This window comes from Triturus cristatus, chromosome 1_2, assembly GCF_964204655.1.
Source record: "Triturus cristatus chromosome 1_2, aTriCri1.1, whole genome shotgun sequence".
In the NCBI taxonomy this organism is placed as follows: Eukaryota; Metazoa; Chordata; class Amphibia; order Caudata; family Salamandridae; genus Triturus; species Triturus cristatus.
In genome coordinates this window covers 116,223,968-116,248,584 of record NC_140580.1, presented here as the reverse complement: position 1 = coordinate 116,248,584, position 24,617 = coordinate 116,223,968, and the positions used below count along the sequence as shown (strand labels likewise).

General features: G+C 46.6%; 1 protein-coding gene across 1 annotated transcript in view; it reads right to left on the bottom strand.

Annotated features, from left to right (window-relative positions):
* The window catches only part of HSPA12A (heat shock protein family A (Hsp70) member 12A), a 408,132-nt gene extending 383,736 nt beyond the window's left edge, over positions 1 to 24,396 (bottom strand). The window contains exon 1 of the mRNA XM_085603185.1: positions 24,188 to 24,396. Within this exon, the coding sequence (XP_085459311.1) occupies positions 24,188 to 24,227 (40 nt within the window). The 5' untranslated portion in view covers positions 24,228 to 24,396. The remainder of the gene's footprint in view (positions 1 to 24,187) is intronic.
* Positions 24,397 to 24,617: the final 221 nt, after the last annotated feature.

Below are 24,617 nucleotides of genomic sequence, written 5' to 3'. Positions count from 1 at the left end.
GAGCAGGGAGAAGACGCGGATCAGTGCCTCTCGCAGTTCCTGAGTGCTTACCGACGGACCCCCCACTGTACGACCAGGTGTGCGCCAGCGCACCTTCTGTTCAAGAAGGCCCCCAGGGACAATATCCCGGCGAGTCATGCGTGGCAGCCCACGCCGCTAGACCAAGAGGCGGCGCAAGGGAGAAGGCGGACCTCCAACGAGAAGGCCAGTCTGACGAGAAGAGCCCGGGCGAGGAGTCTCCAGGTGGGAGACGGGGTTATCCTGAAAGACCGGTACCCGAATTGGAAGTATCGCACCCCATTCGAACCGGAGGTGTGGGAAGTGACCGAAGTACAGGGCACCATGGTGTCCGCCAGGAGAGGGACGCGGACGGTAACGCGAAATGCGTCTTGGTTTAAACGAATAACATCTGGCGTCCCCGAGACCGACCAGGAGGAGGAAGAGTTTGAGGCCCCGGAAGGGTGCGGCTCACCAGGAGTGCCGGCGAGCCCATCGCGGAGCGCACCCCCACTGCCCGGGGCGGGCGATCGAGAAGGCGGGCCCTCCGCCGAGGCCGAGGCGCCCAGTGGCCGAGGGGCGGGAGGAACAGGCCGAGGAGATGTTCCACGGAGTCGGCCATATGGACTTCGGCCAAACCCGGCCCCAAGTAAGAGACTCAGAGACTTTGCGTGGTGTGCGCAAGAACCGAACTGTTTAGCGAGAAATGATCTCTGTATCTGAAAGATTGGAGGGATGTGGTAACGGAGCCACCCGGCCCGTTCCAGCACGCTGGTCACGCACCCACGCACCCGGAGGGCGGGCACGCCCGACGGTATAAATAAACGGGCGCGAGACCGCTCGTGGTCTTCGGCCCACCACAGTGACCCTGGCTGTTGTGTCCTGTTTGTCCCTGCAGTCCCCCATGCCCTAGGCCTCCCCTACTCCTGTGTGCCTCCCCTAAACACTACAAATCCGACAGGTCTGCTGGGTTCCAGTTGGTGGCGGACCCCTGCTTTGTGAGGGTGTGTGAAGTGAGGATTACACGTCACAGCCCCTCTAAACACAGGCATGCACTTACAACTAATTCAAAGGTAGCTACGAGGCGTGGTACCGTCCTGTCAACAGTCATGGGAAGGAACAGCCTGTGAAAGAGCACTGCGTCAGCATCCAGTTCTCCAGATTTCTTTTTATTCCGGGTCACAGGGGTCAGCAAGAGCTGTCTTTAATTACAGTTCTCAGCAGGGCCGTTGTTCAATCCTTAAAAAGAAGGATGAGCCCTGCAAATCTGGGATTGCTGTGAGCGCCCCAATGAGACTGAAAGGGGCATTAGGATGACCAGAGGAAGAGACCGGAAATCCAGAGCCTCTTGTCCGATTCTTGAATGCAGTTACGTTTACAGAAGCGCTAGGGGTACAGCTTCTCTGAGCTCTCCTTCCCACGCGCATTCTAGAGACAATGAGGTAGATTTCTTCCTCTCTACATTCATGGCTAGAGGAGTTCCACCCCGAAACAGCGGAACCGGGTTCGAGTCTTGGCAGGGACCCTCAAAACACCTATGATTCTGGGAAAATCAATTAACCTCCCGTGCGTAACAAAAAACTCTCGGATACCTTCGGGTCTAGTTTGCGCAACTAAAGCTAAAAAAAAAAAAATGTATAATGTTAGTCAACCAACTCCACGGTACTCCTTTAGAGCATGGCAACCCCTGCTAGCCACCCCGCCACTCAATTACATATATACTTGTTCCCTGTAAGTTGCGCACAGTTTGCTGTAGCTGGTGCTTTAACCACACGTACTGTCTGGCATTATACTCAACGCACCGCATCCCTGTGACTGAATCCTGAGTGCACATGAGCATCTCTCAGAAGATTCTATCGATGTGCAAACATTAACAAGTAAGGCGGAAGTCTAACTGTGTGAGGCACTGTGAGCATCCTGCAAGATGACTGAGGGCAACCCCAGGCTAATTGTGGTCCTCCCTCCTGGAAGGCTGGGAAGCGGCACACACGCCACCTACCTCACTCAGAATGCGTGTCGATGGACACAGCGGGTACTCTCGGTCCGGGCAGAGGTGCCTCAGGGTGCGTCTGGATCAGGAGGTTTCATCTGCCACCACCCTCGCCTCTGCCTCTTCGTGAGTCTCTTCTCACAGGGGTAAGTAGAAAGTTTCAGCCTTCCCACTATCGTGTATCCTTATAATATATATTTTGGCACTAATAGTTTTTTTGTTCATAGTACCCAGCTGGGCCCTTGTGAGTATTTTATTTCACATCGAGCACGGTTACACTGCATATATATGTATGTTAGATATCATCTACAACGACCAGGTAGAGAGACTTAATACTAATGCTCCACTAATCTCTTTTTTTTTAGAGAGAAAAAAAGAGCATTTTATCCTGACAAGATTTTTTCTTTATTATCTTTTTTCTTAGGTGTCCCTATATTAGATTGTCCTGACGAGACCCTCTATTTGTCATAGGGTCGAAACGCCGTTGACGTGAAAGGCGAATCATTCTTTTGACACTTGTAATGACTAAGTGTTGATAATTGTATTTATTAATTTTTTATGATTGCCTTTGTAATGAAAAATTGAAACCTTTTGTATGTTGCACTTTATGTCACTTTCTTTTGCTTAGGTTAATTTTTCACTGGGACACTTTTTGAAATTTGTATGAACATTGTTATTTTGTATTGTGAGTTTGCGTCTACTTCTCATAAACTTTTCCATTGTGAATATAAAAAGAAAAAAATTTCTACTGAAGTTCTAATGTGTATGGCTAAACTTTTCTTTCTGACACCACATTTAACCCTTTTTCTTTTTTTGATTACTATCATGTATTGTATATTATACCAGTAAGTATTAATCCACACGAGCCACTGTTTCCTTACAACCACCCTTGCCTCAGCAGCATCATCCTCTGGGGTCGATGTAGCTTTAGAGTCGTGGGCCTTTCCACATACGAGGTCCCGGCTGCTCCACGCAGCTCCTATTGATCCTCTGCCTTTGCTTGCCAACCGGTAGCGCTTGGACATGAATTAATGTAACATCATGCCGGCTTTGCGCCCCAGAGCTCGGGCCGACCAAATTCACGAGAATGAGGGGTGGCACTTAATATTTGCGCGTACCTTTCTGTTCCTTCGAGCCTCGAAGCATTAGCGAAGTGCACAGCAACAGATAACAAGTGGTGCGCGAGAGCGCGCGCGCTTGTGTGAGGGAGCAGGCCATCTGTTTTGCATTATGGCGCACGAGTCTGGGCACGATAATGCAAAACAGATGTCGGCCGTGCGGGTAACAGACACCAATAGGCCGTGGGCGGGGCAAATGCAGGACATGCACCCGCATTTACCCAATTGCGTGCTGTCTTTGTTAGAGAGACGCACGCAACGCCCAATAGCCTGCAACGATAACAAAACCACATGCACTAGCGTGTGGTCAGCTTTCTGAAGCCCCTACAAGAAGTCTTGCGCTGCGCGAGCAGTGCTACACACTGTAACGCTAGGCGCAAGACCTAAACAAGTAGCTAGCCTTCTGCCATCCACCTCCACCACTCTCTGTGCCCTCGGCTCCAGAATCTGTGCTCCCTGGTTTCCAGCGCTGCTTTGACAGTCTCTTAAGAGCCCTCCCAGAGTAGCCTGGCATTCCTTTATGACGTAACAACAGTGGGTAACCACTTTTTTTTTTTTAACAATTGTTGCAACCTCATAGTAGTGAGTTAATGCATTTGAATCCAGGTATTCACGCTAGTGGCTCTGTACCGGAGCCATGAATAACACGATAATCACTGAACTGAATCTTGGCTAACAAACTCAGCATGCTAAGAACGGCATGTATAACACTGGAGCATGTACGCCATACCACCCAAGCTGTTTATGCAAATACAGCATAGTCTACGGGAAAATAGAAGTTCCATAAATAAAGGACAGCAACTTACATTTTCAAAAAAACAAAAAACTATGCAACACTTTCTCCATAGCAGCGCCCAAGATGTAGAATAATGAACGCTCCGGACCCACGAGCATATATTGTGCTTAAGAGAAAGCACCCTAAATTCATTGTGCTCAAGAGAGGGATTAAATAACCCTGCCCCAAAACTAAATTCCTAATCCTTGCATTTGAAGTTAAGCCAAAAACTTAAGTGCTTGACTATGTAATGGCACCTAAGGCACGAAAATGAAATTTTAATCAACATACACCCACAAATTGAATTGTTGTCTGCAGCCCTAAAAATACCCAGATTGATCCTGCCTGGGAGCACCTGAAAAGTTTCACATTTCCAGGGTGCAAAGAGAGCAAAAAATGTGTTCAAAGTGTAAGAAAACAGGTAATTTTTACAGTTTATGTTAAAATGGGTAACGATCCTTTGAAGGTACATAGTATTGAAGTAATTGATAAGGAGGGTTCTTTAGACTTCTCTAATTTGGTCCTCAATTTGGAAGTCAACACTGGTGTGAATGGCAAAGTCAAGGATTCAGTCTGTCAAGTGTTGTTAAGGTGAAGCACTTGCTATTGATATGATGTGTGATTGGAAGCTCCAATCACAATTATTTCAGACATCCTGTTTAATGCTCATTGGGGAGGCACTGTGGCTTTAAAAGACCCAGATGTTCATCCCAAGGCTTATGGGGATCAGGACATAGATATGCTTGGCTATTTTGAGCAGTAGGTCACATGTTTGGGCAGGAGGGTGTTTACCAAGGTCTATGTTGCCATAAAAGGAAGGCACATTATTGGGTGGCAGGATCTGGCTATGCTGGGTATTATGCTTGTCTAATGTTCCCATTTCATTTATCTGTTGAGAGCATGTGCAAAGTGTATCCTGAGATTTTCAACAATACTATTGAATGCATAACTAACTATGTTCATTTTTATCAAACTTTTTTTTTTAAAACCGCTGTGTTAGTCACTCAAAGTTTGGCCAGTGTCATTGAATGTAAGAGCAGTATTGAAGAAATTACTTGATCAGATTGTCAAGGATGACATCACTAAAGATCCTGGGTCACCAGAGTGGGTGAGCCCCATTGTTATTGTTTGCAGAAAGAATGGTGATATCAGACTCTGTGCCGACCTTTGTAGTCTTAAAAAGAACATTATTGCTGAGTGCCACCCTTTGCCAATAGTGCAAGAACTGTTAGCTAACATTGGGGAGGAGAATTATTTTTCACTTTTAGACCTCAATTCAACATATCACCAAATCCCTTTGGATGAGAATTCTCAAGAACTTACAACATTTGTCACGCCATTTGGGGCATTTAACTTGGCCAGGCTACCGTTTGGCTTATCCTCTGCAGCCATCATCTTTCAGAGATTGATGGACACCGTTTTGGAGGGCATTGTAAGTGTCCGGGCTTTCCAGAACAATGTTTTCATCTTTGCAAGGACGTTGTCTGAGCACATCAAGATTTTATCTGATGTTTTTGAAAGGTTTAAAGAGTTTGGCATTACTCTGGGTTCCGACAAATTTAAATTGACTGCTCAGAATTGTTGAAATTTAGGGAATATCATTAGCCCCAAAGGTATTTCACCCAAGTTTTCTCTGATCAAGTCCATTCAGGAAGAACAGCATCCCAGAGACAAAGACACCCTTAGATCATTTATTGGGCTGAGTGAGTACTACTCACAGTTTGTTAAAGGGTATGCATATGTTGTGCGTGCAACCACTAAGGAATCTTTTAAGGAAGGGTATAAAATGTATTTGGACAGATGTTGTTTATGAGGCTTTTCAAACTGTGTAGAAGGTTATTATTTTGTCCCCTACTCTGTCTCCATTCCTGGCTGGCACGAAATGTGTAATTACGGTGGATGGCAGTCCGGTTGGGTTGGGGGCCATTCTGTCCCAGTTTGCTCAGGGAAAAGAACACACCATTGCTTTTACCTCACGTTCACTTAGCTCTGCTGAGTCAAACTACAGTACAATTGAACGTGAGGCATTGGTGTGTTTATGGACGGTGAAAGATTAAAGAACTTTATTTGGGGCACCCAGTTTGGCATGTTCACTGACCACAAACCCTTGTTGCACTTGCTTAATGGGAATGGGTCAGGAAAAGCCTCTGCACGTCTGGTCAGATTACTTTCAAAGTTACAAGAATTCTTACATGGTTCTGGGACTGTGTCACACAGTATGTGGGTTGAGGCTGCATGCAAGGATCTTGTTTTGACAATGGTTTCTTCATTCATAAAGAACGGTTGGCAAAGGAAAAGAAGTGTGGAGGCTCCTTTGCATCTGTATGTACAAGTCTTGGAGGAGTTATCCTTGGTGGATGGTGTTGTTACTTGCTGATATGCGTTTGCCTCCCACGTCTCTGAGAGAATTGCTCATTGGGGAAGCACACAAAGGGCATTTAGGAGTGAGCAGTACATGTAAAGCTCTCAAGCAATTCTATTTGTTGCCGGCATTGGAATCTCAAGAGTCTAAATTCATTGATGATTGCACTACGTGTTTGGTGTCTGATAAGTACTGGATCATGCATGTGTCACCACTTCATCCTGCGCCTTATCCTGATGAAGCTTGGCACAAAGTAGCATTAGACTTTGCAGGCACGTTTGATTTACTTCGATCTTCACAGAGATACATGATGGTACTAGTGGATTATGTATCCAAATGGGTTTATGTAGATTTTACTGCTAATCCCAAAACTGATGTTCCCCTACAAATGCTTTTATTTTGTGAGACACAAAATGAGTGCCATTATCTGTCACAACTTCCTTAGGTGCTCTTTCAATGGAAAAGATGTGCTGCAAAAATCTAATGATATTAGATTTTTGCAGCACATCTTTTCCATTGAAGGAGCACCTAAGGAAGTTGTGACAGATAATAGCACTCACTTTGTGTCTCACAAAATAAAAGCATTTGTAGGGTAACATCAGACGGTGCACATTAAAGTGGCACTCTATCTCCTTCATCTAATGGCCTCGTAGGATGCATGAATAGGTTCCTCAAAGATTGTGTGCAAACTGCCTTGGCAATGGGTTGTGAGGTAAAATCATTTTTGGAGAAAAAAATCTCGTCGTATTTGGTTACACCTCACAGTGCTACTGATGTGTGTCCTTTTGTACTATTGCACGAAAGATTTCCCAGGTGTACTTTCTGTCCTGACTGGGTCAGAAGTTTGAGTAAAGGCAAGTTTGATGATTGTGGTTTGGTTGCATCAAGAGTAGCTGCCAAACAAATGTGTTCCAAGGAACTGTTTGACAGGAAAAATAGTGTGAAGTCAATTGATCTGGCCAGTGGAGATTGGGGGCTAGTGAGAGTACCTATAAGAGTGAGGAAAGGTGATTGAAAGTTCTCTTCACCTGTTCAGGTGGAGAAAGTTTTCAAGAACTCCACTTTATTACAGAACAAGGGTTGGTGGAGTAAAAGAGAGGTCATTAATAATAATAGTAATAATAAACAAGTTTATAAAGCGCCTGGTTACACTAGACTAGTGTGTCCCCGCGCTACGGTGCAGGCTAGCGGCCCTCTGACATAACATGTAATTTACAGCCCCTCACAGAAAAAGACCATAGTGGTCAATCTGCGGTAAAAAGATATGTTTTCAGCTCCTTACGGAAAGCTGCCTCCGATGCCTCCAACCGGAGCCTCCACGGAAGTTTGTTCCACTGCTGAGCCGCCAGAAAGCGAAAGGAGCGGCCACCCATCCTTACTTTCCTGAGGAGAGGTATACTAACCTGTCCCGTCCCTCTGGTTCTTAACTGACGGGTAAAATATATGGAATTAAAAGATTGGATAGGTAGGTTGGCCCCTTCCCCTGTAAGATCCGACGGCTAACACAGAGGGCTTTGAACAGGATTCGTTTCTTGATCGGAAGCCAATGCAAGGTGGCCAGAGCCCTCTTAGAGGGAGCTCTCTTAGGCAGCATCAAAACCAAGCGAGCTGCAGCGTTCTGGATACGCTGCAGCCTCTGAATGCATTTGACATTAGCTCCCAAATAGAGGACATTCCCATAGTCCAGCCTTGATGTTACCAAGGCATAGACCATGGTTTTCCTGGTTGTAATAGGTAGCAAATCCAAGATCTTCCTGAGTCCCCGCAGAACTCCAAAACATGTGCCCGCCACTCGTCTTGTATGGTGCTCAAACGAGAGCTTAGTATCAAGCCATAGCCCTAAACTCCTGTTCGCTAGGCATGGGAGTGGGCCCCAGCGACTGTGGCCACCAAGCCGATGTCCACACTGATGGAGCCTTCCCTATGATCATCACCTCCGTTTTGTTTCCATTCAGTTTAAGACAGTTACTAGCCATCCAGGACGCTAATGCTTGCATACATGTTGTGAAGTAACTCGTTGCCTTCTCATCTGGGTGTGTGAGAGACACAACCAGTTGAGCATCGTCAGCATAGGACACAACCTTAACCCCAAATCTTTCTGTGATCTCAGCCACCGGAGTGACAAAGATTAAATAGGGTCAGACTGAGGGTGGACCCCTGTGGCACCCCCTGTTTCAGCCGGATGTTTTTAGACCAATAGGGTACCTGCGCTACCTGAAAACTGCGATTTTGCAGAAAGGATTCCTTCCATTCCCAAGCCTTACCAACCACCCCACCATTTCTAAGACACTGTAGCAATGAATGATGGGCTACAGTGTCAAATGCGGCACTTAGGTCTAATAAAATTAAGGCCGCTGTTTGTCCCTCATCCGCATATTTCCGTATGGTCTCAGTAGACAAGAGCAGAGCCGATTCAGTCGAGTAAGAGGCTCGAAAACCTGATTGGGTCGGGTGGAGAAGACTATGTTTATTAACATGAGTCGTCAGTTGGTTATTAACTACCTTCTCTGTGATCTTCGCAAAGTAAGGTAGGAGCGAGATAGGTCGCAGATGATCCAATTGATCCATGCTGACATGAGGTTTCTTTTTCAAAGGGAGAACAACAGCCTCCTTCCATTTTTTAGGAACAGTACCTGTACTAAACGAAAGCTCTAAAAGATGTCTGATATAGGGCTCAAGGGTCTCAATGCTCCCTCTCAGCACCTTGGGCGATGCCGGATCTTTGGGCGAGCCAGACTTAATGTTAGCAGCTATCTTGTTTAGGGTATCACAGGAAGGAATAGTTAATGTATCACGACATTCTGTCCTCGTTATATTACTGGGTACATCATTGTCTATACACCCCTCCCGAGCTGCGACCAGTATAGTGGAGTAGATCTTCCTTACCTTCTCTGCAAAGATGTCAGCCACCCGATTGCAGGACTCTAATGAGCCTACCAGGGGTGTTTCGATATTAGACAAGGAGGAAATTTCCTTCAAGACAGTGAATAACTCCTTGACCGAGTTCTCCGCTGTTTCTCTCCTCTCCTTGTAATAGGAAGTCCGCGTCTTTCTAATTAGGGCATGGTAGCCCTTAAGGCTAGCTTTATATTCACTCCTGCCCAAAGCCGAAAAGCCTCTTCTCCAGCGTCTTTCAAAGCGCTTACAAGCGGTCTTTGCCAATCTAAGTTCCTCCCCAAACCATATTGCAGATTTTCTTGGTCTCCCTTTCACCTTCAGAGACCAGGGTGCATTACTATCAATGGGCCTCAGTGATGCGGCTATCTAAAGTATCACAGGCAGATTCAATTTCCAAGCCACCCGGAGGCCCCCCCTGTACAAGGGCCTTGTTAAAGTTAGGCTCACTGATGAGCAGGCGAGAAAAATTCAAAGTGTGAACGGGTGAGTGTGGATCATGGATATGATTTTATAGGCGATTGGCAAGTCACGATTCCTTCTCAATCTGAGTTTGTTGTTCCTGGTACCAGTGAACAGGTATGATGGGCATCAATTGATGAAGTTTCTGGTCCAGAAAATACTGGCTGCCCTGCGCAGCGCTTCCAACATATGGGTCAGGCTTCATCTCGGCATGTAAGGAGTATTCGGAATGTGGACATCCTGCTAAATAGAAGGATTAGTTTGTATAGGCTTTATGGACTGCACCCGAGAGCGGCTCAGTGGAAGGGTATTCTTTTGTAAAACTGTAATGTTTTAATTTGTTATTCACGTGCTATTGTAGTAGTTGTTCACATGCTGCTAACTATCCTTACTGTGTTATGTTTTGAATTTGCAAGCTTACCTGGTGTAACCTGTGCAACGGTTAGGCGGGTTTCTCTCTGGCTGACTGAGGCTCAGGTTGCACAAGCTGTGGGCTCCTTTTCCTTGGATCATAATCAGGGTCACTGGAATTATGCAGCAAGGGAGGAGCAAATTATGAGGCACTTTTTGTGATAGTATTATTTCATAAGTTTGTCATTTTTACACTTTTTAACACTGCATGAGCATGGTTGCACCTCATCGGTAGAAGTTTGACATCTAAATGTAGCAATGAGCAGCAGAAAGGTGACCAGTCATCCTTTGCAAAGGGCCCACCTCTGAGCAGCAATACGGGTTGCTGCAATTTTTGTAACTTTTGAACCGTTTGAGCTGAAAACAAAAACATTTTTGTTAAAATCAGCAGATTATGCATCTGATGATGGATTATGTGGCAAATGCAGCAAATCCATAACTATGCTAATAGTGTGGTGCCCGGACAATCGCATAATTCCAGTGGCCCTGATCATAATAAAGGTGATATAAACCTACCTGTATTTGAGTGATCTCCTTTGATGAGCGATTCTACCTTGCAACAGTGTCACTAATACTTCCGCAAGGAGGTACAAAATTTCAGATCACTTCATAAAAGGAGAATCCCGTAATACACTTCGAGGCTTTCTTTTTACCAGTCGGTGCAATTATATGTTTAATTCCAGATTAAACAGAGATCACAACTCCCAGGATACATCGACTGGTAAATTAGTATTGGATACATGCTAGCCACCTGATATGAAAGGGAGCAGTACTGCCTGAAATGCACCAAATTTACTACACCTATCTGTACTGTCAGGCTTTGAAAGATGGCCCTCCAACTGCAGAACTTTATTGAATGGCTCCATGGATGTCGATTTACTAAAATGCTTGGGGTAGCGGAAGTGACATCACACCTTAATGACATCACAGGAAGTGATATCATTTGACTTTTGACCCTGAAAATCTCCAGGAAGTGGTATAACATGAAGTCATTACAGTAATTGTCATTGCTAAAGTACCATAATTGCATGATTACTATAACACAACACAGACAAATGTCCATTTTAGAAACCACCTACATTAGGGGTTGGCATGACCTTCGAAAGTATTACTTGCCTTGAAATGTTTACAAGCCGGACTTCTTCTAGGACGCATTGGGGGTTCTCACCCTGAGAAACTGTTAAATTAAATGGGATCAATAGTGTATTTAAAAGCACAATGCTCACATAATTTTGCTAACAATCCATAGACTCTGAAAGGACACTCATTCATATGCAAGTCCTTTCATGGTGTGCCAAGGCAACGAAACCTGACGCTAATGAGGAGAAAACCCCATTGTTTTCAGCATGTGCTATGGGTGCCCCCACATGCCAAAGTGTACCTCCATTGTGTCAGGGCCAGACGTGTATCATGCAGGCCTCTCATATGCCATGGGTGCCCCCTAATGCCAAAAATTACAAACAATATGCCAGTGTCTGAATTTTGCAATTAATTACATTAATATATCTTATGTCAAAGTTACCGCTAGTATGTCAGGGACAATATTTTATCCTGGTGCCCCCTTCCAAATGCCACAGTTTTCCTCAATGAGCTACCTCCAAAGGTGTCCCTTTGCCAAAATCTTCCTCAAGTATGCCAGTGCCAGCTTTTTTCCACGGGTGCCCCGTATCCCAAGAATTAATTCTGGTATGCCACTACCAGTATTTTACTTAAGGGTGACTATGAAGCCAATAATGACCACCAGCATGGCAGTGCCAATATTTTGTAACAAGTGTTTGTAATGCTAACAATTGCCTCCAGTTTGCCAGCAGCAGTATTTCCCAGCATGCCTGTAAAAGCCACGTATGCCAAGGCCAATTGCAGACACCACATTCTTACCCATGCTCACTTACACTCACTAACACTCCCTAATTCATTCTCACTTACTCGCACCCATTCACTCTTATTCAGTATCTTGCACATGCTCTTACTCACTCACTGACTCACTCATACTCACTGACTCTCAATCATCCTCGCTCACTAACTGCCACTAACTCTCACTCACTGTCAATGATTCTAATCCACTCACACATGCTCACACAAATAGACATATGCTCACTAAAACACGCTCTCTTGGACACAAACACACTCACCCACAAGAATGCACACAACATATATTTAAAAACAATGTTTTCATTTACATCATGTGCAGCTGGAGATCTCGTTCTAGCTCTTGGTGCTCCATTTTAAATTAGATGAATGGTGAATAATAAACTATTATTCGCTATTAGTGTAATAAAACATGGGCAGAATACTAGGATAGAACACCCAGGACCATAATAACAAGCTGCCTTACTGTTTGTGGCACTGACTTTGCTACCTCTGAGGTCAGGGGTCGCAAAGGCAGTGCCAGGGTCAACAAAGGGCAAGCCAGGGGTCCCAACTACAACGCCTGGTGACCCCTAAATGACCTCCATGAATGGCTCCTGTCTTTCATGGAGTCTCAAAACAGGGTATTATTATTTTCATTTAAAACATGGGCCCTTGAAAGGGGGACTGGGCAGCTGTGTCAGCCACTTCCGCTTCTAGTGACTTAGTTTCGTAGCAACACTTCCGGGAAACACATGTTCCTGCAGGAAAGATTAAGGCCAGCTGTGAAAAGAGCGAGCGAAATTCCGAGACATCCTTTGGTGAGTGAGGTGCGGGGCAATAACCGAAGCAACAGCTTCAAGTGGGGCGGGCCCTCCGCGTCTCGAGCTGTAATTAGAAACTGATGGCAAAACGGGTCCGTCTCTCCGGGATCCTATATTGAGGTCCGCAGCCTAACGGGCAAAAACGCTGTCTTTATTATTATTATTATTAAAATAATGCAAGCCAGGATAGCGTCCCGGTCTACATTTCACTTTGAACTTACTTCTAAGAGTATTTGCTTTACCAGGTGGTTGTATTTCTGTCGTTTTTTCATGCAACATATTACTCGTGTATAGTGTGTACTATAAAGGTCTCACCTCTAGGTGTCTGTGTGAGTTCAGGTGTGGGTGGGTGTTTAAAATTAGACATAATTGAGAGCGCTGGAGTTCAGGTGCGAGTTTCTCACAGTGCCAATAAGTGGGCCATAAAAATGTGCAGAATACGCCAACTGTAACTGTGACACTATGTAAAATTGTGTGTGAAGGAGGTTCATGGCTATCAAAATATTGACAAGGCAAGAGTAAAAGAAAATGTGTGATGTTTGGATGCAATAGCAGAAAACTCAGAGAAGGGCCTGAAGTGTGGTCCTGTGGTACGCTAGGGAAGCGCTGGATTTTAGTACACGTTTGAAGTCAGGCCCATAATTACTTTGAAAGTGTTTCCTGTTGCGCTTCTAGGGCCACACCTCTTTTTAAGAGACCCACACTTTTTGTCATGCCACTTAGGGCCCTGCCTGAAACAGCAGAAAGTGCCTCGGCAGTAAATACCTGCATTAGCGTCTGGCAGCAGGTGAGACAAGGCTGACTCGGATTAGTGCAGTAATTTAACGTCACCAAAGCGTTGCTTTGACAACACATGTATGACACTTAATGTCGCTGAAGATCTTGGTTCCAAAACGTACACTGGGGAGCAGAATGCTTATTTGTATTTGTTTTGAGCGTGACGTTTTTAGACTAGGGGGATTGGGTGAGTAATAAAGCAGTAGTAGGAGGGGGGAAATGACAGCAAAGAGTAGGAGGAAGGTTCGATGCTGGACTGTTAGCAGTGAGGGTGTTGAGTGCATACGGGTCTTGCAGCTGTGACAGAAGGAGTGCTGTGTGTGATGGGTTATTAGCAGTAAAGGGAGATAATACTGTATGCATACGGTTACCAGATGACGCCATCACTATGGAAACAATGAAACAGTCCTGAGTTTTGTTTTAACAACCAATGCATTCTGGGAGTTGTAGTTCTGGTTCACTTTCGTAACTCTTGTTAAACTAACACGCCTGCAAACGACGGTTTGTAAAGGGAAATCCCGGTACTGGAGCATTGCGTCATTGCTGGTATGCAGTCAATCATCTGGTAACAGTATATATGCAGGGAGGTTTGAAGTACATGGGGGGAAATGTGCATGTGTACCTATGATTTAGTGTGCATGTGTTCCTATGATATAGTGTGCTGTTATCAGTGAGAGGTGGGGTGTTCAGAGCTCTCGGGTTACACGGGTACCTCATCCACTCCAGGTTACATATTTGCACTCTGGGAATTATAGCCCTGGTTATCCACTATTGAAACCAGAGTACACGTCCCAGAATGCAAACACCGGACAGAATGAGCTACTCACACATGGACCTGAGAAGTTGGAGCGCTCTGGCTAACATTGTTTTATGCATTTTTGTATAGTACGGCCGTTGCCAATCCCTTGATTTATTGGTGCTCTTTGGGTCCTAGATTTGCAGAAAGGCTGCTGCAGGGCAGGTGGGGGACATCCGACACTTACCTTACTCAAGAATGTATAGGCGATGTGGTTTGTAGGGTTGTGGGTTTTACTTTACTTGCACCGTGGAGAAGTGGAGGCTATTGTTGTGCTATTCCACATGACCCCTTTGAGTGTGAGCTATGCTTAGCTGCCAAGTTTCCCAGAGTCATACATGACATGAATGGAATTGTAATTCTGGTTTTATAATGGGGTAAACAGAAATACAAGTCAAGGAATTCAAGGGGAAAACCTGAGCTGTAGAAGCTAGTTGCAATGACCTGGGAAACTTGGCAGGTTGGCCATGCTGTGGGATCCCCTGCTCCCTTTCACCTAACGTGTCAATAATAGCAGTGTAATGTGTAGTGGTGGAGGGTCCTGAGGGTCTCGGTACCACTGATGAGTCTTGAACATTTCCACACGGCCTGTGGGGTGTGCCAGAATCTTTGTATAGCAGCCATTGTGACTCGTTGCTTTCTTGTCTGGGAGCACTCTGGTCTCCCCCTGTCTGCATGCCCGCTTGTTTCCTTTGACGTTAGTACCAAATCCACCCAGTCTTCTCATTTCTCTATCCTATTAGTGCTGAAGTCTCTGTATGTTCAAAATGTCCTGGTCTGGAACCTCCCGAGGAACAGCTTTCCCCCTGACCTTCTTTCCAGCACAGTCTGGTTTTGAACTATTTGGGCCTCTGCTGTCCCCCTTCTTCCTCCTTACACTATCTTGTAACTGGTAGATGAGTGGGGTCCGGCCTCCCCTGGGGGCTCTCACCATGGGCTTTTAGTGTTCTTGCCTTGCTGGGGTTTGTTGTGAGTTTTTGTGTTTACTTAAAATTGAACCTTTGCACTTCTCTTTGTACTGTACTGGGGACGCATCACTGTTTCTAATTATCGATGCTGCCGAACCTCCGGGTTGTCGGCTGAATAGCTGTGTCCTGATTTTTAAATAAAGGTTTTTCAAAAAAAAAAAAAAAAAAAAAAAAAATGTCCTGGTCTTCTTTCCTGTTACTGACGGAGCCATCCTATCTTCTTATCCGTTAGTCTAGTCTGCCAACATCACCTTTTCCTCTCTACTGTGCTTGACTCCCGTGCCTTTATTTACATGACTGAAATTGTTCCATCCCACGGTCCCTATGCACCAGCATCTCCATGTATTCCCTCGTCTCTTTGTCTCCCTGTGCTGCCCTATGCCCAAGACCAACTGTCTCTAAGATTCCCCGTTTCCAAAGTTTTCTGTCCAACTGTAGTCCTATCTCCAGATCTATCTCCCCCAAGATCACCCCTCACCAAGGCTCCTTTGCTCCTCCATTTTAACTATGTCATTTTTATGTCCCACCTAAGGCAGTGCATGAACTGTCTGTTGCAGGTCATATTGTTATCTTAAAGTGGGCTTAGAGCCCACCTATTGCTCTTACAATTGTCACGCTCATTATCATGCTTCTTATTCGTTAGCTGTGTGTGCTTTCCATCCTCTTCTTAAGTTTGCTTCACCCGTGGAGCATGAATGCATTACTATGTCTTTCCACTGCTTGCTTTCTCAGGTGCTACTTCATTTTTGGTGTAAACAATCTACAAGTGCATCTTTTCCTGCTTTCTACCTCATGTGCTTCCCTCCCCTATCCACCACACTATGTTTCTCTCTCACCCATGTCTTCTCCCCCACTCCCCCGCCATTGCCTCCTTGAACATGTTCTTTCTCCCCACCAGCTCAACGTTGCTCTATTTTGCCCATGTGATTCCCCTACCCATGTCCCCATGTTGCTTCTGGCCCTCATCCCCCATGTTGCTTCTGGCCCTCATCTCCCATGTTGCATCATCCACCCACCAATGCCATCAGGGGGTAAATGGGTGTTTGTTTGCACTGGTGCCCCATGTGTTAATGTTCTGGACCCCTAATTTTGCCCGTCCACAGGTGACAGCCGCAGCCAGCAAAAAACAGATGCTGCCCTCTCAGCCTGGGAAGAGCGATGCTGTTCTTGTTTACAGTTCCTGTTTTACTTACTCTTGCATTTTCTAAGAGTATTTTCTTTTTTCAGGATGGTGAGTTTCAGTAGTCTCTTCATGCAACATATTACTCATGTATAGTGTGTAGTTTGACAAATATTTGCCTCCGTGTGAGTTCAGGATGTGGGTGGACACGACTGAGAGCTGTGGAGTTCAGGCCGAAGACAGTGAGAATTTCTCACAGTGCCCGTCAGTGGGTCATAAAGGGGGTCGGAATAAATGCTTATCCAATCCTTGGCCGCTCTGCAGAGCATACAGAGCAATGGGCAGGTAGTTGAATTGTGATAATATGTGAACGTGTGTGAAGGAGTTACAAGGTGCCAAAATATAGACAGGGCAAAAGTTAGAGAAAATGCAGTGCGTTCAGGTGTGTGAGTGCAATGTGTGTTTAGGGGTAATGGTGAAGTGAAGGCGATGCAAAGATGTACGTGCAGGAGAGAGTGAAAAGAGGATGCTAAAGAGGAAAGAGATGATGTGTGAGATATGCACATTGAAGGTTTGAAAAAGAAATTAGGACAAAAAGAGCAGAAATGTCCAACAGAGACTGCAGAAAAGAGTGGTGTGAAGAGGAGAATGGGAGTGACTGTGATATTCCAAGGACCTGTCTACTTAAAAAGTTCAATTTACTTTGTGAGTGTGTGTAGATACATACATACACACACACAGAAATCCGGCCGGTAATCCAACCAATGATTAAGGCCGCCCAGGCCGAAACATGTTTAATATGAGCAGACAACTGATGTGATGCCACAAAATAAATGAGGGTACAAGCAATTCAGCAAATATGGGTGGTGCATCTGTTCCATGGCCCGCCTGACTCCCTGGAGTCTGTAACTCCCTGGTCAGTGTTACTCTCAGCAGCAGTGCTTTAAATGGACCGGTACTGAGTACCAGTACTTATTTATTTTGAGAGGGAGAGTATCTGCACTTTTCAAGAGTGATGTAATACTTCTTAACTGGAGAGTACCGGCACTTCTCAGAAACCAGGTGGTACTCTGGTACAGGGTACCTGCACTTCTATTTTTCCAATTCAAGTGCTCCTCTCGGGCCCCTCTTTCTCCAAAACTCCAGTGACTCCTTGATATTCAGAGACTCCCATGTTTCGTCTACTTTTCTGGCGTGTGGTGTTGTAGACATTAAAGTGATGATGTGTGGTGTGAAGGGTTGTCATTGTATGGTTAGGTATATGTGAAGTGATGTAGTGCTTTGTGATGTGAAAAGGTACTGTGGTATGTTGTTACCAGGTAAGTTACACAAGCTTTTCCTACGTGTAGTAAGACGTTATGTGGTGATATAGGTTGTGCGATGCGCCCCTGGAGTTCAGTTTTGCTACTGGTGTGAAATGGAGATTGTATAGTGTGATGTTGGCTCATGTGATGTGCTGTAGTGTGGTACGATTTGATTTGGTAACCATAGCATTATGAAAGGAGGTAAGGAATAACGTGTTGTACTGAACGGTGTAGTGTTAGATGGTGGTGTACTTTTTGTGGTATGTTGTTGCAGGTTATGGTTTAATTTTGTGAGCTTATCCTATCCTGGGATGTGGAAGTATATAGAGAGATTGCATCATGATATGGTACTGTGCTTTTGTGTATGATGTTGTGTGACATGATGTTATGCAGTATAGCAGTTGTGTGCTATCAAAGCTGGCCTATGTCCTACTGATCATCTAATGTGATTTTGTGTGGTATATTGTGTCCCGTTGCTGCACAATATAGTGTGGGTATAATTTGTTGTGCTATGATGTGAACTGATGAAAGATTCTATAGAATGGTAGAATATGACGTAGGACTGTGTAGTGTATTTTTGAAGGGACTGACATGGTGTGATATGTTGCAGTATGTCCTTAAATGGTGTGGTAAGGTGAGGTGTGATGTTTGAATTGGCATGGTGCTGCGATGCATAGTGAAGTATAGTATGGTTAAAGTGATGTTGTGGTGGTGCATGCTGTGGTATCATGCAACGTGGTTCTTTATGAATAGAGTGATGAGATATGGTGTGATGTGTGGAAGGATGCTGTAGCATAGTGTGGTATTCTTTTAACGGGTATGGTGCAGTGGGATTTCTTGGAGTATGTTCTTAAATAGTGTAATAAGGGGTCATGTATAATAAGGGGTCATGTATAATGGTGTTTGGTATAGTGCCGCTTGGAGTTTTAATGTATTTTAAGATGTAGTTTGATTGGAGTGGTATAGCAAGGCACTGTGTGGTGTGGTATCATGTGATATGGTGTTACCAGTGATGAAAGAATGAAAGAATGATGGATAGATGTGTAGAGATGGGAAACGGCTTTTACAACGCAGGCTGAGGCTCGCAGGCCATTTCCCCGCAAGCGCAACTATACCTGCCTTAACCACGCATATGCCTTACCCACGTATATGCGTGATTAAGGCAGTTCACGGTCTAGATGCGTGGATGGGCGGGCACAGAAAGAGGAAGGATCGGGAGAGGGCATGGTCTGGTAAGTGGGACTAGGGCCGAGTTTTGGGGGGTGGGGGTAGTTTTTAGGGGTGGGGTGTAGTTTTTGGGGCATGGGGGGTTGGGTTGCTTATAGGGCAGGGAGCCGGCATTTAGGGCTCAGGGCGGGGGTTAGTTTTCAGGAATAGGGCTCAGGGAAGTTTTAAGACGTGGGATTCGTTTTTAGGGCTCAGGGAAGGGAAAGTTTTCAGGGCTGTGGGAAGTTTTAGGGCTCAGGCAGGGGGGCTGGGTAGGGGAAATTTTTAGGACATGGGGTGAGTTTTAGGGCTTAGCGTGGGGAGGGAGAAGGGACAGTTTTCAGGGCTGTGGCAGTTTTAGGGTTCAAGGGGGGGCCTGGGTGTGATCTTTACCACACATACCTTTACATGGGTGACCAACCGTCCGTAAATTTCACGGACCGTCCGTAATTTGGATCTCACGTCCGTTGTCCGTGACGATCCCTTTTACGGACGCCTTTTGTCGGTAATTTTGGGCATTGGGGAACATCACCGTTCCCCTGCCAGAAGCCTCAGCTCTCTGATGGGGTCACCTCGCACTCCTCTGAGCACAAGAGCAGCCCCACCGAGTACTTCACAGGTCTTTAAAAGACCCTTTACGTGTTAATGAGGCTTTGTTGTTTTTTCACCCCTTCATCTCCACACTGCCTATTGCTGGAAGAATTACACCCCCCCCCCACCCGAAATTTGAAGTAGCCCCCCTCCCCCTGAAATTTGGCTCTAGTTAAGCGCCTCTGATTGTGAGGGACAGATAAGGCTTGGCTGTTTAGCTGTCGATGCTGTAATTGGATGCGTCCTCTGTGGTTGGTAGGTATGAAGAGCGACTGAACATTACTGACACGAATAGGCCTGCGAGTGGCAGTGCTGGAAGAGCAGGCCTGCACGGCCGTGGCTTTGACGAACAGTGCTCCCAGGGACCTTGATCCGAAGCATATGGATGACCGCGTTGGGGTGTAAAGGGTAAGGACCGCACAGGACTCGGAGGGGCATGCCTCTGTGGGTTGGGGGGACAGGTCCATGGAATGTGTCTCTTGAACCGCAGAGTTGCAAAAATGTAGGCTCTGAGGCCAGTGGTGAGTGTATGGCTGCTAAGTGACAGTGTACGGAGGGCGGGGCTTTTACAAAGTAGAACGTATGACGTCACCCAGCCAAAGCTGTCGAACGGTCCCACACTAAACTAGTTCTGGTCTTTTAGCCAAAAGCAAATTGTAAATATGGGCATCAAAATCCCAGAATGGAGTGTGTTATTGACTGGAAACAAAGAAGATAAACGAGTCGCACTTGCATGGGCTTTCCTGGCAGCTGTGGTACCCACGCAGGCAACTGCAATACAGCTCAGAGCGACGGGTATCGTCACATACAGTGTGATCAAATTCTTTACATTGCAACATCCTTGTACAACTAATAAAGGTCATGTGCGGGGATTGACATACTGATGCCCGATACCAGGTAGACCTAACCATGATCGACCTGGATGACAAGACTGCCAGCAAATGACACCATGGTGTGACCAACCCAGGAGCAGAGCTAAAACAGAAAGGCTACCAGTAAGCCACCCTTCATTTCAGGCCAGCCCGAAGCCCAAAACCCACCTCAGAGTCCTTTTCAGGTGTTTTAAATTGACCAAAGATGCCATATGTTTATCCGTCATATTTGATATTTTAGTATTTTCTGACTGCACCTTTGACATTCCCTCACTTAAGGGGTTTGGCGTATGGAAAATTGCCCCAATGTGCAGACAAGGGAGGGGTACAAGCAGAGTAGACTGAGAGGGCTTGCTATATGGCCTCCAGGCTTATAAACCCCACACTCCCCGCCTTGTGCCGTCCCGTGCATGAACCTGGGTATGCAAAGACCCCTGCCTCTCACAGGAGCCCCTACTGGTAGCATATTGGAGCAAAGGATAGGTGTAGGGAGGTGGAGGCTTCTGAAGAGATGTTTCCCTGTCAATGGATAAGAAAGAGAAGCTGTGTGTGGGATCTCCCTTGTGGCAGATTAAAGCCCTTTCCATGTCACTAATGTGAAGGGCCATCACAATGGGAGGGCAGAAGAGGCAGTATGCCCCAGGCCTGTGATTTTTCAGGACCCCGTGCTGATGGAAGGATGGATGGCTAAATGAAAGAGGGATGGAGAGAGAAAGGGAGGATGGATGGATGACTGAAAGGGTGAATGGGTGGAAGGATAAGTGACTGGGTGGATGAATGAGTAAGTGAAAGGATGGCTGGATGGGTGAAAGGGTAGATGGCTGGATGAGTGAATTGGTGGAAGAGTGGATGGATGAATGTACGGATAGATATGGTAAAAGGATGAATGGAGGGATGGATGAGAGAAAGGGTGACTGGGTGGAAGGATGACTGGGTGGAAGGATGAGTGACTGGGTGGATAAATGAGTAAGTGAAAGGATGGGTGGGTGGGTGAAAGGGTAGATGGCTGGATGGATGAGTGAATGGATGGATGAGTGGAAGAGTGGATGTATGAGTGTACGGATGGATAAGGTGGAGGAATGAATGAGTGAAAGGGTGGATGGAGGGATAGATGAGTGGAATGATGAATGGATGGAAGGATGGATGATGGATAGGTTTGCAAATGGTTGAAAATTGATATGGATGGGCACACAGATGGAAGGACAGAATGAATGGTGAAAGACTGAATGATGGATGAAACAATGATTACACCTTGTAACCCCCATTATCTTACGTAACATTTCCTATAGATTGACTTTCACATTTATGAGTCATTGTCTCTATATAATCTGTGTGTGATGTAACACACTCCGACACCCTGTCCTACTTACTTCAGATGAGTAGCACTTTAAAAGAAATTAAATACACATGAGAGAGGGTCTATGTGAAGAGGAGGATCACCATTGGAGGGTGGTAGCAACGCCGGACTGGCCGGACCGGGCATAAGGCTCTTCGCTGTGATGCTGGAAAGTGTATGGGGGGGGGTTGTTACCACTAAAAGACCTGCACATTTGCACAAAGCTGCGCGCATACTGAAAAAACATGAAGTGCACAATTGTGTCAACCTAATATAAACTTCTTTTCACTCGTACTTAAGTATATGTCTATTTACTTACTTATATACTATGCGCGACCTCTTCTGATGTGTATGTAAAACGTACCTTTTGTCCTGAATTTTTACCTCCTGTCCGTAGTTTCTGTCCTGAATTTTGACCCTTTGTCCTGAATTTTTACACTCACCGTCCTTAATTTGCACCCATGCCACTTGGTCACCCTAACCTTTACCAAACATGCCTTTACCACGAAATTGCGGGGTAAAGGAATGCGTTGTCAAGACGCATGCGTTGTCCGGGCTGCGTTGTTGAGGCACATGTGGTTTAGCAATGCATGCCTCTGTCACACAACCTGTAGAGACAACGTCTGTGTGTTGGTGGTAGCAGCGAGGAAAGTGTACAGTGCTTAGAAGAGGCTAGAAATGAGAGAATTAAGAGGCCGCTGTAAGAGGGAGGAAAGTTGATAGTGAGAGAAACTTTATATTAAGGAACGGTCCGAGAGTGAGGGGGGCAGCTGGTAATGAAGAAGGTGTCGAAGGAGAAGCTTTGGAGGAACGAGTTGAAGTAATTCTATGATAAAGGCTGGAATAAATGAGACTGAAGAGACAGGCTTGAGGGGCAGTGATTGCTGTGTGGGGGGATTTGGAGCGATGGGCAGAGGGTGAATGGGTGAGGCTTAAGGGTGTCGAAGAAAGGGAGGCCGTGTGTGTAGGTGGAGGAGCACAGGGCGGCGGTTGGGTGAGAGGCAGAGTGGAGGCTGACAGGAGGAGTAGGGACTGGAGTGGAGAACCGTTGAAGGAAGGGGTCGGTTAAAACTCTTGAAAGGAAAGAGGCCAGCAGGTAATGTGAGAAGGGGCCCTGGGAGGGGAGGGGAGCATTCCTACACTGTTGTTCCACCTGGATCGTATCGGTTTCTGTGACAGGCCGCACGGTGGGCCCTTGAGGAGAGACTGAGACCACCAACGGATACCAGGACATGCCTACTACAAGCGCGCGGCCCCAACGCCCCTCAGCCACGCAGAAGATGCGGGTTAAATTTAAACTCATCTTGGCGATCCGAGAGTTAATACCGGCTACTCCATTTGAGAAATCCCTGCGCTCTTCATCAAATAAATGTCTCTTCCTCATCCACTGCTCAAGGAAGAAAAGGCGCATCTTTCTGAGAGATCTGGCCCGCATAATCATACATTTTCCAAAACGGTAAGTTGTAAGATAAATGCAAATCACTGTGGGTGAAAACTGTAAGAGGGCAAATGGCAGAACATCTGGGTGTATGTCACAACATAAAGAGCTCAACAACTCCGAGATAAACAGGAATACGAGACTCTGGAGATTTTTAAAAACTATGACCTGATAAAACAGGACTGTGCACCACACCACTGTCTATGCTACCTCATGTTTACACTCCAACACCAATATAGACCAACTTGGGGACACTCCTCAACGCTTCTATTTCAGTCCTGCCAGTACAGCATTAGCACTGAGTATTCTATTGCAGGAGACACCTTGCCATGCGGAGCAGGGTGGAGTCGCCAGGCAGGAGGCAGCTTCTGCAGGGTGGAGACGCATGGTCCAAAAGGGAGGTGTCATGAGCGCTGGTGATGGGCGGAGCCAGAGATACTGAGCCCTGCAGGCTGGCGCATCTGGACCTGTAGGGTACGGGGTCAGTGACGGAGGACCCGGAGGTCACTCACTAATGCAGGCAGAGGACGTCTATATTGGGGATGTCAAAACGAAAAGAATGATACTTTCAGGCAAGAAAAGCATCTAGCGCCCGTTCCAACTTCTAACAGAAATGTGGCACATAGGTAGGATTTTTAAAAGGGCCAGAAAGAAAAATGCACACAATTTTTAAAAAAAGCATAGTAGGTCGGGACTTTTCGCCCTTCGAAAGGGTACCCTGAGCCTGCCTAAAGCGACACCCGCTCCCAAATGGAAGAGGCTGCGCAGGAAGCAGAGTTTAACAGCATCCCGTCCGTCCTCTGCCGCAGCACGTCTCCTTCAGGACAGCCTGCTGCAGCACCCTCCCTCCCCCTTGAAGAGAGTCTGCTGCAGCCCCAAATCCCCTCAATCACGTCTCCCTGACCTGTCCCGCAGAGCAGCCCGCTGCATCACCTCTTCACCCCACAGTCCTAGGGACATGCTGCCGCAGACCCTTCCTCACCATCCCTTCAAGGAAGGCTGCTCTAGCGGGACCCAGAGTCTCCCGCGCCCCCTCCGCCTGCCCTTCAGCCCTCCTTCGCTCCAGGACAGGCTGCAGGCGGCCGCCTCGCCCTTACCTTCCACATGGCCGTCGGGCAGCCCCTCCTTGGCAGACATGACTCGTGGGTTTGTTGTGGTCGCCGTTCCTCGGGCTCCTCAGCTCAGGCGGCAGCAGCGTGCATGGCAGCAGGGACGGAGCTGGGGGGCTGATACCTCTGACGCCCTGCCGCCGCTCCTCTCCTCTCCTCTCCCCTCCTACTCTTCCTCCCTCGCTGCGGCTCCTCTCCTCGAGCGGCACACCCGCCTCCCTCGCTGCAGATTGTCCGTGACCCCTAAATGTGGAGCCTTCCTCCCGCTCTTCCTCCTCCCACTGCTGCAGACTGCGCGCTGCTGACCAGACTTTCTTTCCCCTGCTGTCCCGCGAGGTGGGAGAGGCCGCAGTGTCAGAGCTGCTGCTGGGCTTCTGCAGGGCCCCTCCCTCGCTAACACTTTTCTTCTCTACCACCA